Raw genomic sequence first — 26,003 nt, forward strand, 5'->3', positions numbered from 1 at the left:
CTTCCACTGTCTTTACATCTTGGACCTGTTGCTGTACCATTCATTGAAACTACGAAATTCCTGGAGCTCATTCTGGATAGGAAACTTTCTTGGTCCTCTCACGTGTCTTACCTGACCATCCACTGTAAGTGGTCCCTCAATGTCCTGCGTGTCCTCAGCAGACTGAGGAGCGGATCGGACCCCCCTCCTCTGTTTGTATCAGTTCCTTATCCATTCGAAACTCAACTATGGATGTCTCATTTATGCATCAGCATGACTGTCCATCTCACACCTTCTCAATACTATCCACCATCGTAGCATCCATTTGGCCAATGCACTGGCCCCGTTTACACTAGACCAGTTGAGAGTCTGTATGCTAAAGCTACCAAACTATCGCTATCATACCACCGTGACATTCTCCTCAGCAGATACGCATGCCGTTTGTCTGCCATGCCTAGCCACCCCATCCACACCTCCTTTGATGACTTCTTTGATTGCCAGTATGGAGCGCATCCCCCTTGTCTGTTATCTCCTGGAGTTCGCCTTTGGCTCTTGCTCCAGCACCTTAACTCCATGCTACCTGCCACTTTCCAAATGGGTGTGAACCCTTCACGATCTTGACTTCGTGCAGCGGTCCATGTTCACGTTGGCTTTCATTCACTTCCTAAAGACACTACTCCAGCCTCACTCTATCACCATAAATTTCACAAACTTCTCGTGGAACTTCACAACAGTATCTTTGTGTACACTGATGGCTCTTGGACTGACCGTGGTTTTGGGTGTGCCTTCATCATTGGCACCGACATTTTTGGTTTCGGCTTCTGGAACACTGCTCAATATTTACAGCAGAGCCCTTTGCCCTGTATCAGGTCACGCAGTACGTCCTGCAACACAGGCTTTTCAACTGCATTATCTGCTCCACCTCTCTCAGTGCCCTGCAGAGCCTCTGTGTTCTGTAAAGCCACCCTCCTTTAGTGAAACAGGTCCAGAAAAGTTGTCATTTGCTCAGTCGTGATGGAGCCACAATGATATTTATGTGGGTTCCTGTTCACGTTCGTCTGATGGGAAATAAGGCCACTGATGCTGCTGCCAAGACTTCAGTTCTCGCACCTTGGCCTGTGAGTTCTTCCATTCCCTCCAGTGATCTTGGTCCTTCCCTCGTGGGAACAATCTCCGGGGAATTACACCTCTCACAGTGGTTTGGATAACATCCTCTCGACCCTCACAACTTAGGGAGATCATTTTAGCTAGGCTGCGTATTGGGCACTGTCTTTTTAGCCGTTGGCATTTGTTAAGTGGTTCTTCCCCACCACATTATGCTCATTGCCCTCAACCTCTGCTGGTTTGCCATTTATTGACGGAATGCCCTTTTTTAAACCACTTATGTTCTCATTTATGTTTGCTGTCTGCGAAATTGGCCATTTTAGTGAACGATGTGTGGGCTGTCAACTTCATTTTACTTTTTATCTATCATAGTAGTATGACGAAGGACATTTAATCTTTAGTTCAGGACCTCCATTTCTCTATGTTGTATTTTATGGACCGTCTCCAAATCCCTGTTTTTAGCTGTCTTTCCTTTTGTCGATTGGACTTAACATGCTATCATTTTTAACTCCTCTTTTGTGTGTGTGTGTGTGTGTGTGTGTGTGTGTGTGTGTTTTCTATTGTTATGCATGGGTGCGTATGACCCTAATTGCTTTTGTGCCCCTAAATAATAATAACAATAATAAAAAACACCACTGCTGGTGATTAAGAAACTGACACTTCCGAATTACATTAAGATCTGCTTGTCAAGAGGAAAGTAATAGGCACGACAGCACATGAACCTGATTTAAAGTAGTTAACTTTGATAATAACTGATGCAATATCATCCATAACATGTTAAGAAACTATTTAAGAAAAGCCATGGAATTTAAAGTTTGGGGATGCGACACAAGATTTGAAATCTCAGTAGAGATACTCACATGTTTTATGTGCGAAATGAATTGATTTTATGTAAATCGAGGTGACTGAAAAATTGATGTTTTGTAGGTGTGTGTGTGTGTGTGTGTGTGTGTGTGTGTGTGTGTGTGTGTGTGTGTGTGTTTCTCATGTTGAAGTGTTGGCCTCCATGCAAACACTGAAGAGGGCCTGAAAAAGACAAGGAGTCTGACGCATCATAAATTTTTGTACTGATCTGTCACACAGAAAGTTTGAATCTACTTCATTTGTTAGCATAACTCAATCAATATTAGTAGAAAATATATAAATTAATGTTCATGACAGTAAACAAAATATTCTTGAGCATCAGTCATATCAGATTATTAAGTTTGTATATTTGATGGAAGTTTCCTTCGACATTGTCAACTGATGAATGCCTTCTTTTGGTAGATAAACTAAAGCTGTCATTCATTTCATTTATTTATTCTTTCATAGTCAATTAAATTGGCATGAAATCTGCTACATGCTAGTGTATCTAAAGAATTATAATTCCAGCACAACCACACAAAGTAGGTAGTAGAAGCAACATCTGTATTCTATATATAAGCAAAGATTACACAACAGGTTTTGTATTCAGAAATCACATTTAAATGTTGTTTGTTTTGTGAGATAATCGTGGTACACCTTTTACAAAAAGGGCAAATGTCAACTGTCATGTGTCAGAGTTGGATGGCAGCAAGATTGAGGCATATTTAGACTGCAGTTTACAGTTGTGCAATACTGCTGCTCATTTTGGTCAGAATTGCATGACTGTAATGTGGATGTGGAATCAGTGTGTTCAGGAGGACTATATTAATGCCACACAGGACCTCAATGGCCCCACAGACTATTGCCTGATGTAGCTAGGAAATGACTGGCTTATCCACATGTCATAGAGTGACTGTGTGTGCTAATGTGAAGAGGAGTGGGAAATGGCAAGTGTGATCTTAAGTAACTTTTTAAAATATCTCCTTTCATCATTAATTGTAAGGGTGCTGATAACCATTAAATTGATCACCCTAAACGACGACAACAAAAACAACAGCACAGCAACGAGTGTTGGAGAGGACAGCCATATTGTTCTCTCAGCTATGCAGACTGACTGGTAGAGCCCAGAATGTGCCTTGAGTAAGGAAAAGGACTTCTTTGCAGCAAGAAAAGTGTCCACTTGGACAACGCAATGATATATAAAGTACTGTGGACCATTAGTACACTGACCATTGTAGTGGCTTCCTTTGACGTGTGGAAATTTATCACAGCATGCTGCAGAATATACTTGTATGTTTTGCAGGCCGTAGGACACTGCATGAAATGTTTTTCTAGGTGCAGGGTGTTGTGCATCACAATATAAAAATAAAAGTGCTGTTTTTTTTTTATAATTGGACAACTGTACATGATAAGGGTGATAGAAGAAATACCTTCTGAGTCTTTTTTTAATTCAATAAAAATTTTGTGCTCTTGAAATGTAGAAATATTTACGAGTTCAAGAAAAGTTCATTTTTTGTGCTACTCAATATTTATCATGCTATATCTCCTAAACTGTGTGTCATACAATAACTTAAGTTTATGGTTGGCTTCAGTAATACATATTGATAGTGTGTGGAAACTTCCTGGCTAATTGACATAGTAACAGTGAAGTAATCATTCGAAATGTAGTAAGTGACAAACCTTTTCCCATTGTACTTTCTTCGAGGGCAAAGCAAGAAAAAGTTTCAGGAAGGTGACTGGTTTTTTTTTTTTTTTTTTTTTTTTTTTACAGTTTGTTGGAAGTCGGCGAGTGCTACAGTTTCCCCCATACAGTTTCCTCCATATGAGTATTATGTAGTTCATTAGTGCAGCACAAGTTCCAGCACTCTGTGAGGAACATTTGGCTATTATAGGCATGGTGCAGTGCAGCGTGACCATAGTAAGGGAAGCAGCAAAGGCAAAACATGCACGCAGTTATCCAACTAAACACCTATTAATTTTGGCACTCCGAACGTACATGGAAGTTAGGTAAGAGGAGGAAGACTGTATATTATTTGGAAGAGTATTCAGGAAGTGCATAGCAGTCACACAGATGTTCTTACTTCATGAAGGAGAACACATGTATAACATTTTAGTAACTAAACAGTTTCTCGATGATATGGAGAAATGCTGGTTCCCACTGCCTTATAACACAGACATATCAGAAATTAGTGAACTTCCCAAGGATAACATGATACCCTTGGCAGGTGTTAGTGTTTATGCCAAAGCTAAGGGAGTCACTGTGAGGAGTGGATTCACAAATTTCTTCAATGGGACGAATTTTAAATGTCGTTCATATTACTGATCACAATAACATCGTCATCGAGCTCATTATAACTGTGATTAAAGGCTAGATACAAATCTGTATTACATCGGATACAATCAAAGACATTTTCAATAATTTTTCTGCCAATTTCTGCCCAAATTAACTCCTTTTGCATTTAGTTTTTCAACTCAGCAGCAGCCATGTACCACAAAATATGCTGTTTGTAAACCATCTTGAAGCTGCTCATCCTCTGAGGTAGAGAAGCTATCAGGTGACATTTCTAGTGAATGTTGCAGCTTAGTAGTTTACTGCTCTCAGGTCGCCTTCCCCACTCCTTCAACCAAGCAAATCGCTGCAACGTGTGGGACAGTCTGAGTCCTGTGTAGAGGGCAGACTCATCCAGAAGCATGCAGGCATTTCCCATAGGTAGAGCCTGGAGCAGCATTGCATTGCCCATACTGTAGGAAAATAGAGGAAAATAGTCCGGCATGTTTGTATTGTGCGAGAGGAGAGCGTGGTCACGCACATGTATTACACACCACATTGCAGCAAATTTCTGCAGCTAGGAAGATGTAGCATTAGGAAAGGGGCTTCCTTGTCCACTTGGACAATGCAATGATGTCTAAAATACCATGGGCCATTAGCACATTGACCATTGTAGTGGCTTCCTTTGACGTGGCAATAGAGAGAGGTGCTCCAACAGTGGTGAACCCACTGACAACATTGGACTCAGAATCGGCACCACATCCTCTTTTCAGATGAGTCCCAGTTCTGCATACAGCATCATGATGGACACATGTGTGGAAGCTCCGAGGAGAATGAACATTGCCAGATTGCGTTCATCATTGTCATACCTCTCGTGATGGTATGCGGTGTCATTGTATACATGCCATGATGTCCAGACCTACCTCAATACTTGGGGTGTTTGACTGTTTCCCTGGCCAGCTCATTTTCTAGATCTCTAATTCATTGAAAAAATTTGGTCATGGATTGCCAAGAGACTGGCAGCCATGACTCGGCAGCTACTTCAATTGATTGACTCTGGTGTAGAGATGAAGCAGCATGGAATGGTGTACCAGTTATCTGTCCCTGTCATCCAAGTTCAGTTTGATTAAATGCTCAACATGGTCAGAGTCAGTGTTGCGGGAGGTGGCATCTCTTTGCGCTATATTTAACACTGTGTATTCACATAACAAGTAAAATTTCATTATTTGCTGTCCTCCTTGTTGCAATTTTAATGGCAAGAAGTGTATTTACAGTATCTGATTATGGCTGTTCTCAGAAATGTGTTCTGTAGCTGGGAATCAAATAAGTAAAAGATGCAATATAAATGGAAACTGAGATAAAGTGACACACCTGTCTTGTATTTCATCAATTTTGAAGCACAAAATCAACTGAACTGCATCAGCTCCAACAAAGAAAGTTTGAGTGATCACAAAAGAACTCCACAGCAATTTTTCTTTTTTTTTATTTTCTTTTTTTATTTTATGTATAAGAGAGTGTACAGATTATATTTTCATTTAATTTTTGTTATTACCAGTGGCCAAATTGGGCCATCTTCAGATTTAAAAAGAAGGTACAGGTGGACTGTTGGTACCACCAGCATCAGCTGGTATGCATCATTGCAACTTATGCAACTTTATAAGTTGAAGAGACTGCTGTGTAAAAAGTTTTCATATGATTTTACTGTGTATTTTATATCTCAAACTTTAAGTTGCAATTGCAACTTGAAGTTGCACGTGAGGTACATGACCATTATGATTAATCCAATAAACACACACTGCTGATTGGTTGCTAATAACAGATCTTGGTTGTTCCATAGCAATGTTTTACTATGCGTTTTGGGCGTGGCCCCTCATCAGACAATCCGTTAAAAAATATATACAACATGAGCACAAAAATACTTCACAACCCACACAGTAAGGCAAAATAAGTGACAGACAAATTTTCAGATTGCAAACCAGTGTATATATTAAAGACAGTTGTATAAGCCCTGACATGTAGTTTACGAGGTTTCACAGTGTAAACAGTCAAGTGCAATGGCTGAACATGAAAACTAAAGTAAACAAATCATGCTAACAAGAGCAAAGTAAACTAAAAGCGTGCCAGAAAGCGTGCCAAGTTTAGCACTCCAAATAATGTCAAATGCAATATAATTACAAAAAGGAACAAAAAGGCTATAGTTAGCCGTATGTGACAATGAATGTCATCAAAATTCACAATATTGATGAGAACAACCCATGTGTACAGTAAAATACATCAAAATATGTGTGTATTAAATGGCAATAACAAATCAGAACAGTACCTACACAGAAAATTCTTCATTTGTGTGCCCATATTGTCCATAGTTGCTTTACAGTTCTTGAGGGTAATCTTGTTCTGTCATTGGAACTGCATTTGTTATATTTTTCACAGCACACACAATGTAAGTGAGAAATGAAGCGAAAATCACCACCACTGGTGGTGATAACCTCAAAAAAGCTAAAAGCATCTGGTGAAAAAATCACTGACTTTCATAGTTGCAACATCAGAACAAAAATACCCTCAAGAATTAGCTATACAGACTGTGTGATTCAAACTAGAGTCAGAGTTTGGATTCAATACAGCATTTCCATGGAACACCCAAGATCTATTATTAGCGACCAGTCAGCATTGTACATGTTTCTTGGACAAACTTTAAAGCTGATTCTTACCACAACAAAGGAGAATGGAAAGAAAAGTACCCCCAAAAAGAAGTAGGAAAAATGCTTTCTTTTGTTGTTTCATTATATTATTCACCTTTTATAACAGCCATTCACTGCATCTGAATAATACTGGTCATTATGATTTAACATTTTGTATTTGTGTTTCATGGCATCAACATTTTTGGCACCTTCTGTACTATGTTAACAGATTATTAGCAGTAACTTTTGTAACAATATTGAAATACACGACAACCCTCCAAGTGTGATAACTCTTGTATTCCATTTCAGAGTGTTCTCATGCGCAGTAGCCAACCAATGACGGGACCGAACTCAAAAAGATGCAAGGAAGATGAAAGACTGATCAATTCAGTGCTTGGACCAGGAAAACGAGGTTACATAATTGATACAAGGACACAAACATTGGCACAAACTGCAAAGGTAAGAATCTATTGAGCTTATTAGTATATTAAATTCTGTGGGTTCATTACCTAACAGAACTGGATGTCCAAAGATGAAAGTAAATAATTTTTGGGTCTGGAGTTTACTATGGCTAGAAAGCCTAACAACATAATTCTGATCCATGTAAAAGAAATGTAACAGCCATGGCACTTGTGTCCTTAAAGATAAGTCATGAATGAAGTAAGTACTTCAAGAATCTGGCAAGCAAAGTAAATGATTAATGGAAATGTGGTGTTTCCACAAGTTTTAATCAGGATTGTTCACTAAAATTGACATCACAGTGTTCATTTATTCATTAACACATGTTTTCTTTTGTATTTTGTGTCATGATGATTTGGTAGAATTCCACAAGTTTGAATATTACAATTGCAATCATCACCATTGAGCAGATGAGTAGATTTGCGTATAGGTATCATTAGACAATAATTTTCCCACTTTGTTTTATGAGGCTTGTATCAGAATGGCTAGTTGCACACACATTAAAATCATTGCTTTTAATGCATTTAACGGAATGCTAAGGTTCAGAAACCACGGTATAGCCACATTGCACTGTGAGATTTCTGCATATTCAGTTTCTGCTGAAGCCTGTCACATTGCTTGGCACCTATGTCCCAACGGGTGTTTCACACTGAAAGCACCATCAAGAGGCTGTTTTTAACAGCAGCAATCAAATGGTGCCAAGTCAGGGCTGCATGATACTTACTACAGAATCTCCTAGCCAAATTGTGCAATCTGAGCGTAAAGGAAATCTGAAAAATGGGATTGTGTGTTGTCATGGAGATACCCTGTGCAGGCTCTTATCACAAAAAGCAGGACACAGTTGGTTTGAAATGTATGTTTCAACGTTGATGGTTCCTGTGCTCAGATGAAGCTTGACTGCCATAAATTCATAAAAAAGGTTTTTGACTATTGTAGGTAGAAACTAAAGGGGCAACTAGAGGACCATGAAAGAAGCAAACAGTTTTAGAAAACATAGGTCTGGAAACAAATGGTTTCATCTGTATGAAGTATTATGACTGAGTACATGAACATCTTGTAACAGACTCTTCAAGGGTCCAAACTGCTGACATGCACTTGTGGACAAACACGTTACAACTAATATTCCTCATGGCCACCATACGTGAGAAGACAGACTTCAGCACAGATCCGCATCAATGCTAGTACATGCTACAAAATGCCGGGCATGTTCTGAATGCACTAAAAACCATCCACAATGCGTTTCTGCAGTTCATCTACAGTATCAACAGGACTGGAATGTGCCAATGTTTGTAAATATCACCACACAAAAAAAGTGCCCAAGTTTGGGGGGGGGGGGGGGGGTCTGGGAGGCCATGCTATTGGCAAGCCATGACCGATACACTTCCTGTCTTCATTCGTGCAACATATTTCTGAACAGCCACATGAAAAAATACTGATGCATCATCATGCATATTTCACTGCAAGGTAGCCTTAAATGTAGTCTTAGACATTAACAATTTTGTAACACTGGCATGACTGCACTTTTGCCTAAGTCATATCAGGGAAACCATTGGTTCTCAGACATATGTACATTGATTATTTGCTTGTTTCATTGTTCTCTACATGCCTCTTGTGTTTGTACCTAAAATAGCCAAATATCCTGTATATCTCGGAACATAAAGGAACCTTTGTTTTGGCTTATGTAATAATGAATTCTGTAGTAGTGAAGTAGAGGGATACTTTCACACTTTTTGGAGACCTGTTTGATTTGAATGGATTAAAACAATCTAGACCGCAACCATATTTTATTAATGACATTAATAAATTATTATTTTGATCTATACTGTTGTTTTAACCCAGCTGTAATACCAGATCGCTGTTACTTCTCTGGACCATGTTGTCCAAATTTATGTTTAATTTGGAACTGTACTGATACATCCATTATTTGTCACCAGTCATTATTCTTTCCAGAAAGTTATAGCCAGCTTTATGTAATGATGTGATTGTTTATCACGATATTCATTAGACAGCAACTTTTGCAAAGGATAGTTGCCTGTGCGCACTGTTGTTCACTGTACCATACCATATATGGAAATACTCTGTCAAGGTTCTCAGATAAATCCTGTGCTTATTTATAATCACCTACTGAATACCTTGGATATTGGGTGATGATGTCCCACTTAACAGTTACAAAGAATACCTCATCACCAAAGCAGTGAAGAATGTGGAGCTCCATGAGTTGATGTTGCAGCATAAACATTTTTTAGTGTGAATTTCACTAGAGCTGACTTATTGTGCCCACAGTAAAATGAACTACAATTCATGCTCCTCATCAATAGACAGCTGTATTACAGGCATTACCTCATGCCCAGCAACGCGTCTGTCAAGGGCTGTTTTATCTCAAATAATCTAACATTACTGTGGGACAATTTGTTTATCAGCTTCTGGTTACCCGACCATAATAATGTGGTGACAGAAAAAGGTTGTAGATTGTGTTTTGATCTGCCCACGTATTTTTTGTAACCATTAAAAAATATACTGCAGTGCTGTAACACTGTTCATTTTTCTATCATCACCTTCCTCTCTCATTGACAGTGTGTGCTTATACAAGGCAGTATGGGAATGAGATTGTTGTGACATGCAACACAAATAAAGGTACAACACTACACTACACAGGTATATTTCACAGCACAAGTGAGGTACAAACTTCCACAGGTATAAAGAACAGTTCCAAAGAGCACAACAGAGTAATACAGAATAACAGCACAAGTAGCTTCATATGTAGGACAGTAAGTAGATGTCACACTGCGAGCAAAGAAGAGCTTGAGCAGCTCACAATAGTAGTGCAAATAGATGACCATAGTTTGACCTGGTGACGCTGGCAATATGTGGGCTCCGGTGCGTTCGTCATGCATGGTGACAGATTCATGCCAAGTGCAGTTATGCCACTGTCTGGCATCTTGAGCCCTGCTGTGAGCATCCCAGCTGGATCGATGACCCTCTGTGACTTGCCGTGCCATTGCTCCAGATCTCCAGATGCGCCAAAGAGGGGGTGGGATCAATAGTTTGCTATGCCTGCTGAAACGCATAGTAGTTCAGCGGATTACCAAAGAGATGAAGACCTCAAATGAATGTTATAAGCATCATACCAAATGTTACAATAAAATAAATAAATGTCTGTTTTTAAACAGAATATAGTATTCTTTTAATTTGTCTTCTTTTTATTCAACCAATTATTCATCTCTGCAATCCAGTGATGAACTTTTTTTTAATTCTGCTATTTTTATATTACCGACTGTTCCTTTTAAGTTATAAAGATGTATTCTAGGGTATCAGAATTCCAATTGAGAATGATCTACATCTTTTAGTAGACAATTATTAAAACATGTGAGATGAATGAAACCCAAATTTAGTCTTCCTGCAAAAACTGTTTCTTACTGCTTTGACATAGCAAAGTGAAGTAGTGAGGTCTCACTGTTCATCAGACAATATGCATTATAAACACATTAAAAAAAAGTTTTGCATCACCTCGGTTCCGAGAGTTCCGGAACCTGTACAGAAAATTGGAATAGAAATCAACATAATCATCATTTCCGCCCTTTTTATTGCTCATGAAAATGACATATTGCATGTTGTACCACCATACAGCAAGACCTTCAGAGGTGGTGGTCCAGATTGCTGTAGACACTAGTGCCTCTAATACCCATTAGCACGTCCTCTTGCATTGATGCATGCCTGTATTTATTGTGGCATACTATCCATAAGTTCATCAAAGCACTGTTGGTCCAGATTGTCCCACTCCTCAACGGCGATTCGGCTTAGATCCCTCAGAGTGGTTCATGGGTCATATCATCCATAAACAGCCCTCTTCAATCTATGTCGGGCATGTTCAATAGGGTTTATGTCTGGAGAACATGCTGGCCACTCAAGTTGAACAATGTCATTATCCTGAAGGAAGTCATTCACAAGACGTGCATGATGGGGGTACAAATTGTCATTCATGAAGACTAATGCCTCACCAGTATCAGTTGGAGGATGGCATTCACGTATCATACAGCCATTACAGTGCCTTCCATGACCACCAGCGGCGTACGCCGACCCTGCATGATGCCATCCGAAAAGAGCAGGGAACCTCCACCTTGCTGCACTTGCTGGACAGTGTGTCTGAGGCGTTCAGGTGGACCGGGTTGCCTCCAAACACATCTCCGACGATTGTCTGGTTGAAGGCATATGCGACACTCATTGGTGAAGAGAACATGATGCCAATCCTGAGCAGTCTATTCAGCATGTTGTTGGGCCCATCTGTACCACGTTGCATGGTGTCATGGTTGCAAAGATGGACATCGCCATGGACGTCGGGAGTGAAGTTGCGTATCATGCAGCCTATTGCGCACAGTTTGAGTCATAACACGACGTCCTGTGGCTGCACGAAAAGCATTATTCAACAAGGTGGCATTGCTGTCAGGGTTCCTCTAAGCCATAATCCGTAGGGAGCAGCCATCCATTGCGGTAGTAGCCCTTGGGCAGCCTGGGCGAGGCATGTCATCGACAGTTCCTGTCTCTCTGTATCTCCTTCCCTTGTTGAGAGCCCTTCCTGGCACAAAGTAACAATACGGACGTGATTATACAGCGGTATTGACCATCTAGACATGATTGAACTACAGACAATATGAACCGTGTAGCTCCTTCCTGGTGGAATGACTGGAACTGATCGGCAGTTGGACCCCATCTGTCTAATAGGTGCTGCTCGTTCATGGTTGTTTGCATCTTTGGGCAGGTTTAGTGATATCTTTGAACAGTCAAAGGGGCTGTGTCTGTGATAAAATATCCACAATCAACGTCTATCTTCAGGAGTTGTGGAAACCGGGGTCATGCAAAACTCTTTTTGATGTGTGTATCATTCTGCTCTTGCAGTCCTTTGTTGTTCAAATATATATACAGTAAACATAAGTTGATTTCTTATTATAAACAAAATGTGTCTCAAAATAAGTCATTTATGTGTCCAGTTGATAGAGTGGTCCCAACCCATTGTAGTGCATATTTTGTTTAATATACGAGGGCCGTTCAGAAAGTAACCTCCGGTTGATTTAAAAAAATACACCAAGTTAAATAAAAATATTTTAATATATACATCTTACAACTACATCTTTGCACTATTTTTCTACATAGTCTCCATAGCGATTGAGGCACTTATCGTATCTCTTCACAAGCTTTGAAATTCCTTCTGCATAAAAATCACCCGCTTGTGCCTGGAGCCAGCCTGTGACCGCATCTTTGAGCTCTTCGTCGTCATCAAACCGCTGTGACCCGAGCCATTTCTTCAAATGTATGAAGAGGTGATAATCACTTGGCGCCAGGTCTGGGCTGTAAGGTGGATGGTTGATAACATCCCACTTGAAGGACTCAAGAAGGGCCGTTGTTCTGCGAGCAGAGTGAGGACGGGCGTTATCGTGCAAAAAAACGATACCAGAAGTCAGCATACCACGGCGTTTGTTCTGTATAGCCCGTCGTAACTTTTTTATTGTTTCACAGTACACGTCTTGATTAATGGTCGTACCACGTTCCATGAATTCAACCAACAACACCCCTTTGGCATCCCAAAACACCGTTGCCATCAGTTTTCTGGCAGAAAAATCTTGCGAGGCTTTTCTTGGTTTGGTAGGCGAATTTGAATGTGCCCACATCTTTGATTGTTCTTTTGTCTCAGGGTTCACGTACTTAATCCAGGTTTCGTCACCGGTCACGATTCTGTTTAACAATGGTTCTCCTTCGTCCTCATAACGTGACAGAAAGTCTAATGCAGAGGCCATTCTTTGAGTTTTGTGGTGGTCGGTAAGAATTTTGGGCACCCATCGTGCACAGAACTTACGGTAACCCAATCTTGCTGTCACTATCTCGTACAAGAGAGTCTTAGAAATCTGTGGAAAACCAGTAGACAACTCCGACATTGAGAAACGTCGATTTTCACGAACTTTTGCATCAACTGTCTGAACGAGTTCGTCAGTCACCAATGATGGTCTACCACTCCTCTCTTCATCATGAACGTTTTCTCGTCCACTTTTAAATAAACGTACCCATTCACGGACAACTCCTTCACTCATAACTCTTGGTCCGTACACGGCACAAAGCTCATGATGAATAGCTGCTGCAGAATATCCTTTGGCTGTAAAAAACCTTATGACAGCACGCACTTCACATTTGGCGGGGTTTTCTATTGCAGCACACATTTCAAACTGCTACAAAAACTAAACTAGCGCAGGTACGACGTTCACTCGACCACGGCTTGATGCTGACTGACCTGTTGAGTGCGTGAACGCAAAGATGGCGTCGCTACTCCCCCCACAACCCGCACTGTGACCAATCGGAGGTTACTTTCTGAACCGCCCTCGTATATGAAACGGGCAGGAAAACATGAAGAATACTGAGTATTCCAGCAGTAACTGAGTAGTGTTGTTGTATGGCAGTAAAAAATCCATGTATTAAATGGGCATGTGAAATTTCAGTTTGAAAAATATTTTATCTGTAATGGGAAACAAAGCAATTCTTTCTATTGAAACTACATGTTGTATGATACACATGATGAACAGTATTTGTTTGGACTGACTCCATCTACACATTACAAAATCAGAACAGCAAATATCTGCAGAAACACAAGAGAAAAAGCACCTGAGAACTGTTAAGACAGTTGCTCAGTATATTGTCTATATATCAGAAAACCAAAGGAATCCAAGAGTAGAACAGCTTAATGCACACTACATTATGAACATCAAGACTCCAACACTTCATTTCACTACGACAAATTATCAGAATTCAAAAATGAGAATGAATTTTTACAGGATAAGTGATTGTTGGTTTCTCTCATCCTGCATATTGTGGGAATTGGTCTACTTAAAAATGTGGCTCATTCTCAAATATGTAGGGAAGCTGTGGGAAAACCTATGCCTCAAAATCAATGAAGAAGTGTTCTTGTTTCTATACAAAGTAGTGAATTGTAGTTTCTATGAGAAGTACTGAATTGTATCTACTAAATCTTGTCAACACACACACACACACACACACACACACACACACACACACACAAATATAATGCTTGTAAGCTGGCACATTATTTCCTGTTAAATGTAGATGTTACAATTTCTTTGACTTAAAATAAAAAACCACTATTCTGTTAGTATTGTACACATTACTTTGTGACCATTAAATCAATAACTGTAAAGATGAAAAACTGGCAGTTTGAATCTATTAAAACTACAGTTACAGATGCCTTAAAACTGGTAATTAGTACTTAATTCAAGACATATAACTGTATATAATTTCTTGACCCATTTAACACTATACAGCAATAACCATAGGTAAATGAACCACTGGTTTCTATATCAAAACTGTGTGTACTACATTCTTGTACCAGAATGCTTGTCATAAAGTCTCAAGGATATGTGACTCACCTTGTTTCTAAGTATGTTTTTCAAAATTCTACTTACACAAAATAATAATAGTTTTCATAGAGAAGTATCTTTTGAACTTACCTGATTGTATTTAAATCACTGTGTTAAATATATCTGGTAATTTATTTCAGTTTTGAAAATAAAAATTTAAAAAAGAGTTATATGTCTTACATGCAAAATATAGTAATGCTAATAATTTTTGTTCACAGTCTCGAGGTGGAGGATTCGAGGTTGAAATATACTACCCGCAATGGCGTAGAGTTAATAAACCAATTGATCGACACCATGTTCTTCTTGATAGTCTTACAAAACTAGTTGAAGGTATTAATTTTTTATGCCATAGAATTTTCGGTGTAACTTAAAAACTTCATTTCTTTCACCACAGTGATTAAAAGGAAAGATGCGTGAAAAACTGAAGCTGGAAAAAGAGCACTTCATGGCTTTGGGGTCAAAAGCATGTTAGTCAAACTGCATGCAAAACATTTGCAAGATACTTTTTTTTTTTTTTAATCCAGCATGGAACTCTAGTACTGGAATGGATGTATAAATTTTGTGAGCTGCAGATGTGTATATGCTTAATTAATATAAGTTGGATGTATTTGTCTATCCTTTTTCTGCATAGGAAATGATTTTGAGGGTGTGACTACTAGAACTTTTCATTTAAAAAAAATGGGAATGAGCGTACCACATTCTGGGTCGGGAGTCCCCCATTCCGGGAAGTTCGGTCGCCGAGGGCAAGAACTTTTTGCATTTGACGCCACATTGGGCGACTTGTGCTTGGGAGATGGGGATGAACTGATGATGATGACAACACAACACCCAGTCCCCGAACAGAGAAAATCTTCTGCCTCAGCCGGGAATCGAACCTGGGCCCGTTGGCGTGGCATTCCACCACGCTGACCACTCAGCTAACAGGGGTGGACTTTTCAGTAAAAATGATGCTTTTAACTTCTTAAGTAAAACTACTGAATTTACCTACCATTCATTTTGCATCCGTTAATGTTTCCAAGCACATCTTTGAAGTGTGAATAATTAACAAGTGTTACGACACCTATTGACTGATATGTAACCAACATGCATATCATTGTCAACCACAATTGCATTATACTACCTGTCTATCACTAACATATTGTTTTTACTTCCTGTTACACTATCTAGACTGAGAATATTTAGACATTTTCCATTGTTTCAGTTTTACTTTGTTTTTTGTCTCCAGTGTTTTAATTCCTCCTGATGTCCCATTCATTAGTAATTAGTTCAGAAGAAAGAAAACTGTTTATAATTAATAACATAATGAAGTTAAAAGTACGCATGCTTTCTAGATGTACATCAATAAAAATATGAGCATATTCCAATATAACATGTGAAATATTCCACATCCACAGATAGTCAAGGAGCTTACCAAAGCAAATCAAGGCACATATGTCATCCATGCACTCAAGGAGTTGTAACAGATTCCTAGATTTCAGACAATGGAAAATCCAGGATGGAATGTAACAATATTGCGAAGAGGAAAGTTGCTACTCATCATATAGCAGAGATGCTGAGTCACAGATAGGCACAACAAAAAGACTGTCACAAATTAGATTTCGGCCAGTACGGCCTTCATCAAAATTAGACGACAAACGCACACATACACACACAAACAAACGCAAGTGTGTGTGTGTGTGTGTGTGTGTGTGTGTGTGAGAGAGAGAGAGAGAGAGAGAGAGAGAGAGAGAGAGATCTAATTTTGACAAAGGCCTTACAGGCTGAAAGCTAATTTGTGACAGGCTTTTTGTTGTGCCTATCTGCGACTCAAGATTCCTGGATTTGTCACTTGAATTTGGTTCTAGAAAATTTTGAAATGGATTTTCATGGAATAGTTTGTATCTGTCTTCAAGCAGGTACCAGTTCATTCCTTTCAGCAACTTCATGTCACTCTCTCATACGTCAAACGAAACTATGACCATTCATAATGCTCTTCTTTGTACCCATTCAACATCCACCATCAGTCCTATTCGGTACTAGTTACACACACTTGAGCGATATTCTAGGATGGGTCACACGAGTGATTTGTAAGCAATCTCCTTAGTAGAATGCTCGTGTCCCTACAAAGTGTTACACCCAGGTATTTGTATGTGTAGACCAATTTGTTTTGTGAAATGCTCCATTTTACACTTATGCACATTTAAAGCAAGTTGCCATTCTTTGCACCATTTTGAAATCTTATCAAGATCTGATTGGATATATATGCAGCTTCTTACAGACAGCATTTCATTATACACTGAAGCACCAAAGAAACTGGTATAGGCATTCGTATTCAAATAGAGAGATATGTAAACAGGGAGAATAAGCGTTGCCATCGGCAACGCTTATATAAGACAAGTGTTTGGCGCATTTGTTAGATCGGTTACTGCTGCTACTATAGCGGGTTATCAAGATTGAAATGTGTTTGAACATGGTGTTATAGTCGGCACAAGAGGAATGGGACACAGCATCACGGAGGTAGTGATGAAGTGGGCATTTTCTTGAACAACCATTTCATGAGTGTACTGTGAATATCAGGAATCCATTAAAATATCAAATCTCCGACATCGCTGCGGCCGGGAAAAGATCCTGCAAGAAAGGGACCAACAATGACAAGAGAAACATTCAACGTGACGGAAGTGCAACCCTTCCGCAAATTGCTGCAGATGTCAGTGCTGAGCCTCAACAAGTATTAGCATGCAAACCATTCAATGAAACATCATCAATATGGGCTTTTGGAGCCAAAGCCCACTCATGTACTCTTGATGACTGCAAGACACAAAGCTTTACAACTTGTTTGGGCCCATCAACACCAACATTGGACTGTTGATGACTGGAAACCTGTCGCCTGGTCTCATGAGTTTTGTTGCAAATTGTATTAAGCGGATGCACGTGTATGGGTATGGAGACAACCTCATGAATCCATGGATCCTGCATGTCAGCAGGGGACTGTTAAAGCTGGTGGAGGCTCTGTAAAGGTGTGGGGCATGTGCAGTTGGAGTGGTATGGGACCCTGGATACATGTAGATACGACTCTGACTGATGACACATACATAAGCATCCTGTCTGATCACCTGCATCCATTCGTGTCCATTGTGCATTCTGACAGACTTGGGCAATTGCAGCAGGACAAAGAGTGGTTCCAGGAACACACATCTGAGTTTAAACACTTCTGCTGACCACCAAACTCCCCAGACATGAACATTATTTAGCATCTGGGATGCCTTGCAACATGCTGTTCAGAAGATATCGCCATTCCTTCGTGCTCTCATGGATTTCTGGACAGCACTACTTCAGACATTAGTGGAGTCCATGCCACATCGTGTTGCATCACTTTTGCATACTTGCAGGGCCCTACACAATATTAAGCAGGTATACCAGTTTCTTTGGCTCTTCATTTTAGATAACTGCATCATCTCTGAGAAGTCTGAGGTTATTATTAATATTGTCAACAATGTAGTTAATAAACAACAGACTTCCCAGGGGCACAACTGAAGTTACTTGTACATCCATTGTTGACTCTCCATCCAAGACAACTTGCTGTGCTCTTCCCACAAAAAAATCCTCAGTCGAGTCCCAAATCTCGTTTGATACCCCATACTAATGTACTTTAAAAAATAAGTATAGGTGAGGTAATGAGTCAAATACTTTTTGGAAATAAGGAAATACTGGATCTACCTGCCTGCCTTAAGTCATGGCTTTCTGTATGCCATGTTAGAAGACTGAAAGTATGGTGTCACATGATCAGTGTTTTCGAAACTCATGCTGGTTGGCACAGAGGATGTCATTCTGTTTGAGATACCTCATTATGTATGACTCAGTGAGTGTTCTAAGATTCTACAACAAATCATTTTCAACAGTATTGGGTGTCAGCTGTGTGAATCACTTCTGCTACCCTTGTTGAAGATGAGTGTGATCGGTGCTTTCTTCCAACTACTTGAGCATGGTTTTTTGTTCGAGTGATCTACAATAGATTATAGTTAGAATAGAAGCTTAGTCAGCTGCAAATTCAGTATAGAATCTGATAGGGATTCCATGGGGCCCTGGAGCTTTGTTCCGTTTCAACTATTTCAGCTGCTGCATTGATACTAACATTTATTTAACTTATCTTTTCAATGGTACAAGGATTAAATTAGGGCAATTCTCCAGCCTTTTCGTTTGTAAAGGAACATTTGAAAAGAAGAGTTAAGCATTTCAGATTTTCCTTTGACACCCTCAATTTCCATTCTCATCTGATCCGTGAGTGACTGGACTTTGACTTTGATGCCACTAACAGCGTTTACATATTACCAGAATTTCTTTGGTGTCTGTGAAAGATCTTTTGACTATATTCCGCTGCAGTAGTCACTGAAGGCTTCACACGTTGCACTCTTGACAGCCAAACATGTTTCATTCTGCTTTGGGCTATCTATAACCTTATTCTTTGTCTTACATGGTTTGAGAGGGCAAGGGGTGAAATGGTGGGGAGGGGGTGCAGGAGTGTTGGGAAGTGTGGCTGACAGCTGGGAGAGAGAGAGACAGCAGGTAGGAATGTGGCACTGTTGAGCTCCTTCTGGCTGTGGGCATAGAGTGATGTGGTGTGCAGGAGTAGTGGGTTGGGAAAAGAGGGTGTGGGTACAGGATGAGTGAAGTTAGGGGCAGTTGTAGGGTGGGTGGGGGCAGAGGCCAGGAGGCTGTCTTGCAGGAACAGCTGCCATCTACATAATGGGTTGTGCAGAAGGATCCAGTTGACATGGGTTGTGAAGCAACCATAGAAATCGATGCTCAGCTCATGCTCTTAGCCACAGTTAGGTGGTAGCCATTCATTTGGGTGGACACCTAGGTGGTGTGGTCCTGTCCACATAAAATGCTGTGCAGAGAGTACAGTGAAGCTGGTGTATAACATGACTGTCTTCCCAGGTAGCCCTGCGTCTGATGGTATGGGATAAGCCTGCTACAGGAACGGAGGAAGATGTACTGGGTGGATGCGTCAGACAGGCATTGCACTTCGGTGTTACACTAGGGTATCTGCATATATAGTCTGCAATTCTAACTACTACTAACTACTAACCATATCCTTTCCTATTCCACTCTCAAAGAGAGAGATTGAAAAACTGTTGATACATAGTCTACAAGTCTTATGGCAGAGGGAACCATGTTTCACTACTAACCATATCCTTTCCTATTCCACTCTCAAAGAGAGAGAGTGAAAAACTGTTGATTACGTCAGGCCTGGCAAAGCATGGCTTGCATTCATTCCCCTCCAGCAAGTGCCTCCCCCTCCATCTCGACATCTGCAGTGCTTATAATCAGTTGCATGTCAATCTGTATTGATACGTGATTGTGTGCTGTGTTCATCCCTGATTATAATCATTTCATAGTTACTGACCATGATGGTTCCTAATGGAATCCAGCCTGATGAAAATCCTACCTGCAGTGCTGTTACAGCTATGCCACAACCTACTGTTCACTTGTTTGTCTACAGTACCTGAAGATTTATTCATTTTAATTCGATTGCTCAGAACAACAAGTTTCAATATTTGTAATGCTATTAAAAAGTGTGTTGATAAAATTAGTTTTCAAGAATACTCTGCAGTTTGGACCAACAGCGCACAAGTTGTAACTGAATTAGCATTTTTAACAAATTTTACGAATCAATTAAATAAATACTATTGAAATAATTTGTGTACTACAGCTTTACCCGACAGACTAAATAATTAAAAAGTCTCATTCTCAAAAAAGGTAATGGAAGTAGTTAATTTTGAAACGTTAATCAACACTACCAGTTAAACTGTAAAATTTCACTTTTCTCTGAGCTAACAAAATTTGTTTACTATCTGGTTCCTACATAAAATTAAAGTTTGAGGATTTTTCATTTAAGTTACATTCAGTTACTTACATTCAGTTACTTTAATGAATGGAGCAAGACCCTAGTACTGGTAGTGATTAATTGGGATAATTATTGACACTGAAAAAATTTGAAGTTAACACAATATCTATAATGTTCAGTTGCTGATTCTAATACATTGATTTATAGATTTGTGAAATGGCACAGTCTTAGTTTGAAGTGGAGTTGCTGTAGGTGTGGTATGATGATTTGATGGCAGTAGTTGTAGACAGCGGGCTCTTTCTTCCATTTATGAGCAGGATTAAAGACATCTGACTACACAGTACTCTTCTTCTATTAATACTTTTGAAACTCTCTGCAAATAACTGCTGTATTCTTCTCAATGCCTTGCATAACATTTTACCACCATGAAGTTCCCATGCTAAGTTGCACACACACTTTTGCAATTAATCATGCCTGCTGCCTCTCACTGTCAACTTGCAATGCCTCGTGTGTGCACTTTCATGTATCAGTGATATTAGTACCATGCTGAGATTGCCTTTGGTTAGAGATTGTTGTGCCAACAGCCTTGCTGCATTGGTAACACCAGCTCCTGTCAGATCACTGAAGTTGAGTGCTGGCAGTCTGGGCTAGCACATGGATGGGTGACCATCCAGTCTGTTGAGCGCTGTTGGCAAGTGGGGCGCACTCAGCCCTTGTGAGGTAAACGGAGAAGCTACTTGATTTAGAAGTAGCAGCTCCGGTCTCGTAAACTGACAAAACAGCCGGGAGAGCAGTGTGCTGACTACATGCCCCTCCATATCCACATCCACTGATGGCTGTGGGCCGAGGATGACATGGCGGCTGATCGGTATCATTGGGCCTTCATGGCCTGTTTCCATGGAGTTTAGTGTAGTATTTTTATATAGAGATTGTTGTTATACATTGCAAAAATCCTGACTTTCCCAATGTGTTTACTACATTTCTTTACAGCGTTGTTTTTAAATGATTGATAATAAATTTGCATTACAGTATTCCATGTAATTAGAACTGACAGAAAAAGAACAGAATATATACATTTGTAATCTGAAATTACTCTCCAAATTTGAAAATAAAAAATGTAAAAAATATAAAGTACTGTGTTGTAGTGCTACAGTGTGTTGACTGAACTTTAATCCGACCTGGTGGGAACACGAAGCACTTCAGCAGTACTCAAGAATGGGTTACACAGGTGTTCTATGCACAGTTACTTTTGTAGATGAACTAAACATTCCAGAAAATCTCCCAGTAAACTGATGTCAACAATTCACATTCCCTACTACCATCCTTACATACTCATTCCATTTCATATTGCTTTGCAATGTCACATCTAGATAGTGAATTGATATGATTGTGTCAAGCTGCACAAACATTTAGAGCAAACAGCCATTCATCACACCAGATAGAAATTCTAAGTCATCTTGTATCCTTCTACACTCATTCAAAGATGATATTTTTCCACATACTACAGTATCATCAGGACTTGCAGATTGCTGCTCACCTTATCATTCAGATCATTTATGGATATGGAAAACAAGAACGGTCCTACCACACTTCCCTGAGGCACTTCTGACAATACCATGTTGAGGACAATGTACTGGATTCTATCACTTACGAAGTCCCATGTGGAATGGGTTGTAACAAGTGTGGCACAAGGATGGACAAGTATATTGTGTAGATTGGTTGGGCAGCAGAATGCCACTTTAGCAGGTTTTTTTGAGTAGGATGTTACTCAGTTCTGGGCCTAATAATAAGTAGTCAAAGTCCTGATGAAGGATGTGGTTCAATTATTCTAGTCCAGGATGCTATCGGATGATGACGCGGTTACTAATGACTTTTTGGTGTGTAAGGGATGGAAAATATCAAAGTTTAGGCATTGTTGATAGTGGGCTTCATATGTACAGGTGTCAGGTTGAAGCCATCAGAAAAGTAGAGATCAATATCTAGAAAGGTGATAAGCTGAGCTGAGGTAGACCAGGTGAAGTGGATAGGAGAGAATGTGTTGAGAATGTGAAGGAATGTCTATAGACTGTCTTGGCTTTGAGTTCAGATTATGAAGATATCATCAATGAACATGAACCAGACAAGGAGTTTGAGATTTTGGATGGCTAGGAAGGTTTTCTCAGAGGAGGCTGCCCTTGAGCATGTTATAGATTTCTTTGAATATCTCCCCCTCAGAGGCGAAGTATGTAGTTAGTTAGGTGTATAAGGAATAAGATAGTGCTTTGGACTCGGAAGGACACTGGGAGAGGTAGTATTCGAGTGCGGCAAGGCCATGGGCATGGGAGATGTTGGTGTATAGAGAGATGGTGCCAACAGTGACAGCCAAGATTCATCCTGTCCCAGTCTTCCCCTCTTCTATCTGCCCTTCCCAATACACTGTTCCACATCATTGTGGACTGCGCACAAATCTTCCTGCCTGTGGCCACAAGGAACTCAAAGGGCCATATTCGTATCCCATGCACCTATCCCTCATCTCAGCCACCGTTCCTGAATACTCCTGCACCTCCGCCCCCCCTCCCCCTCTTCACTTCTCCATCACCCACATAACCCAATACAAACTCTCACCCCAGTGTAATGTAGTCAACCATGACAATGATAGCTGTTGTGTGTGTTGTGTGTGTGTGTGTGTGTGTGTGTGTGTGTGTGTGTGTAAATTATTTCCCATTACAAATTTAATTTTGTAGACTGTAACAGAAAGTATTGAGTTCCCGCCAACTTTTCAGTCAAACAATACAATACTTAAATGGCAACTGAAGCATCCTCTGTCACATGTCTTATTTTTCTATAGGTTCTGTTTTACTCCAGAGTCCGTTGTGGAACATAAATGATCTAAGGAATAATTGAATAGTAGTTTAGATGCCAACAGGCACATAAAAATTAAAGAGAACTTTGCTCTAGCTTTTGGATGAAACGTTCCTTAGAACTGCCGAGTGTCTGTGCACATGCACACTCTGTAGTTCTGAAGAAGTATTCATCAAAATCTTGCGAAGTTGTCCTCCATAGACAACAGTTACTGAGATGACTCTCTGAGCACTAATTGACTCAGCAGCTTCTGGTTCTGTAATGTTGAGTGCTACTTATCACCAGCTAAAGAAGATTTGTGATCTGTGTTATGAATGCAGTTGTGCTGAAGGTCTTCGCCAATGGGAAATGGGTACAGCTGACAGGAACATGTATTGCAAGAATAACTATCACAGCCCATTGCATTTGTTATTTTAACAGAATGTAGTCTCAGTGTTATTCTTAGCTGGAACTTCTTGCAGGCATCAAAAGCAGTCAGACTGTGGAAGATCAGGGGTTCAGATTGAAGAAGCTATTCTAACAAGCACACATTACGACGACAGCTCTGGGCAGCTGTTTGCTGTTAAAGACATTGTTATCTCACCATCGTCAAGAAGAAGAGTGCCAGTCATCAACTGAGCATAAGCATTGTAAGTGGTCAAGAAGATTTTTGGATCACTAATTTTCACCAGCCAAAATTCATCTCTAATGGTATGTGCATAGGCACAGCCAAACCAGTCCAAGACTGGCAGATTAGTGTCATCAACAAAGAATAATTTTTTACTACCAATACAGACAGTGCACTGAAGGAAGCTACTACCAAACTCCTGGCTTGACCGAGGGACAATGTCGGCGAGTGGTAGCCATTCTGCATCTGTTTTCAGATGCTTACGGCCGTGAAGTGGAGAAAAGACTGACCAAGCAGCAGCCCACGGTAATACATTACATCAATGCTGGGGATCATCTGTCAGTTAGAAAGCACTCATAAAGTGTGCCGCCCCAGCTGAATGACAGGTAATCCAGAGGAAGTGGAGAAGATGCTGGAAGATGATGATATTGAACTTTCAGAGTCCTTGGTCCTCCCCTGTGGTCTTAGTGAAGGATGAGGATGGTACATGACATTTCTGTGCCAACTACCAGCAACTCAAGAAAATCACAATGAAAGATATCTATCTGTTGCTGTACATTGATGACACCCTGGACTGGGAGAAAGTATTTCTCAACTATGAAGATGAAGACAGGCTATTGGCAAGTCGAGGTTGGCCAGTCTGACTGGAAAAAGACTGCCTTCATAACTCCTGATAGCCTCTACGAATTCAATCTTATGCCTTTTTTAGTTCATTTCTCTTACCGTATTATTCTTAGCTGCTTTACTATTATTGAGGGTATTATAATTCCACCTTTGCAACTACACACAAAATGCATTTTCTTGTATTTGCAAAGATGGAATTAAAACACCTCCAGTAATTATGATGATGGGACTATGCAATGCTCCAGCCACCTTTGAATGTATGATGGACAGTCTGCTTTGACACCTTAAATGTACAATGTGTCTGTGCTATCTGAATGACAAAGTGGCATGAATGAAGACAGAGTCCATCCCGATCCAGAGAAAATAAGCAGGTACAGTTTCTCTGACTTCTTAGCACATTTGGGATGTGAGAAGTTTTCCTGGAATATGCTCATACTATCAGTGATTCGTAAAGGACTTCTGTAGCGAGGAACATCTCTTGCAAGAATTACTGCAGAGTGATGCCAAATTTTCCTGTAATGAGTCTCAAGAAACATCTTTCCATGTCCTTCGCTAACATCATCTCCAGTTACAGCATTGTATGGCGAGAATGCCAAGACAGAACCTCACACCAACACTAGCAGTTTTGGGATGAGGCAGTTCTAGTACAGACTCAGGAATGTGCTGTGTAGGTGGTAGCTTATGATTCTAGAGTGTTCTCCAAGTCAGAGAACAACTGCTGTACAACCAAGAAAGAGTGCCCTGCTGGTGTCTGGTTCCTCAGCAAGTTCCAGCTTTATTTATTTAGGAAACAATTCACTGTTGTAATGGATCACCATGCTCTATGCTGGGTGACTAGTCTGCTGATGAGCCTGAAGGATTCATCAGGTCAACTGGCACGATGGGCAGTGAGGTTTCAGGAATACAACATCACAAAGGTACACAAAAATAGACACAAAGTCCAGGAGGAATCCTCTAGCAGAACACAGCAGTTTGGATGAAATCTCTGTAATCAGAAATTGCCGCTGAAAAGAGAGAAAATCCAGCACTGCTGAAAACCATAGCAGCTTTGAGGAGGAGGAATGGACCAAAGGAGATTTCCGATTAAGGACTGAAATGTTGTATAAGAGGAGCTGTGATCTGATGGAGCAGAGATGAATGCTTGCCATGCCACCTCACCAGCAGCCAGAAATTCTGACATATTTCCAAGGTGTTCCAACATTGATCATCTGGAGGTATCACTGGTCAGGTCTTTACCAGTCCATTACACACTTTGTGAGCCACTGTAACGAATGTCAGAGATGGAGTCAAGTGCAGCAGAGCCTCCAGAGCATTTTATACCAATCCTGCATGCAGCAGCATTATTCCAAATGATTGG

General features: G+C 40.3%; 1 protein-coding gene across 1 annotated transcript in view; it reads left to right on the forward strand.

Annotated features, from left to right (window-relative positions):
- Window positions 1–26,003, forward strand: part of LOC126236097 (myotubularin-related protein 9) — a 118,540-nt gene that overhangs the window by 56,067 nt on the left and 36,470 nt on the right. Inside the window, exons 6-7 of the mRNA XM_049945165.1 lie at window positions 7,183–7,332; window positions 14,966–15,077. Of these exons, the coding sequence (XP_049801122.1) occupies window positions 7,183–7,332; window positions 14,966–15,077 (262 nt within the window). The remainder of the gene's footprint in view (window positions 1–7,182; window positions 7,333–14,965; window positions 15,078–26,003) is intronic.

The sequence above is a fragment of the Schistocerca nitens genome, chromosome 2 (assembly GCF_023898315.1).
Source record: "Schistocerca nitens isolate TAMUIC-IGC-003100 chromosome 2, iqSchNite1.1, whole genome shotgun sequence".
Taxonomy (NCBI): Eukaryota; Metazoa; Arthropoda; class Insecta; order Orthoptera; family Acrididae; genus Schistocerca; species Schistocerca nitens.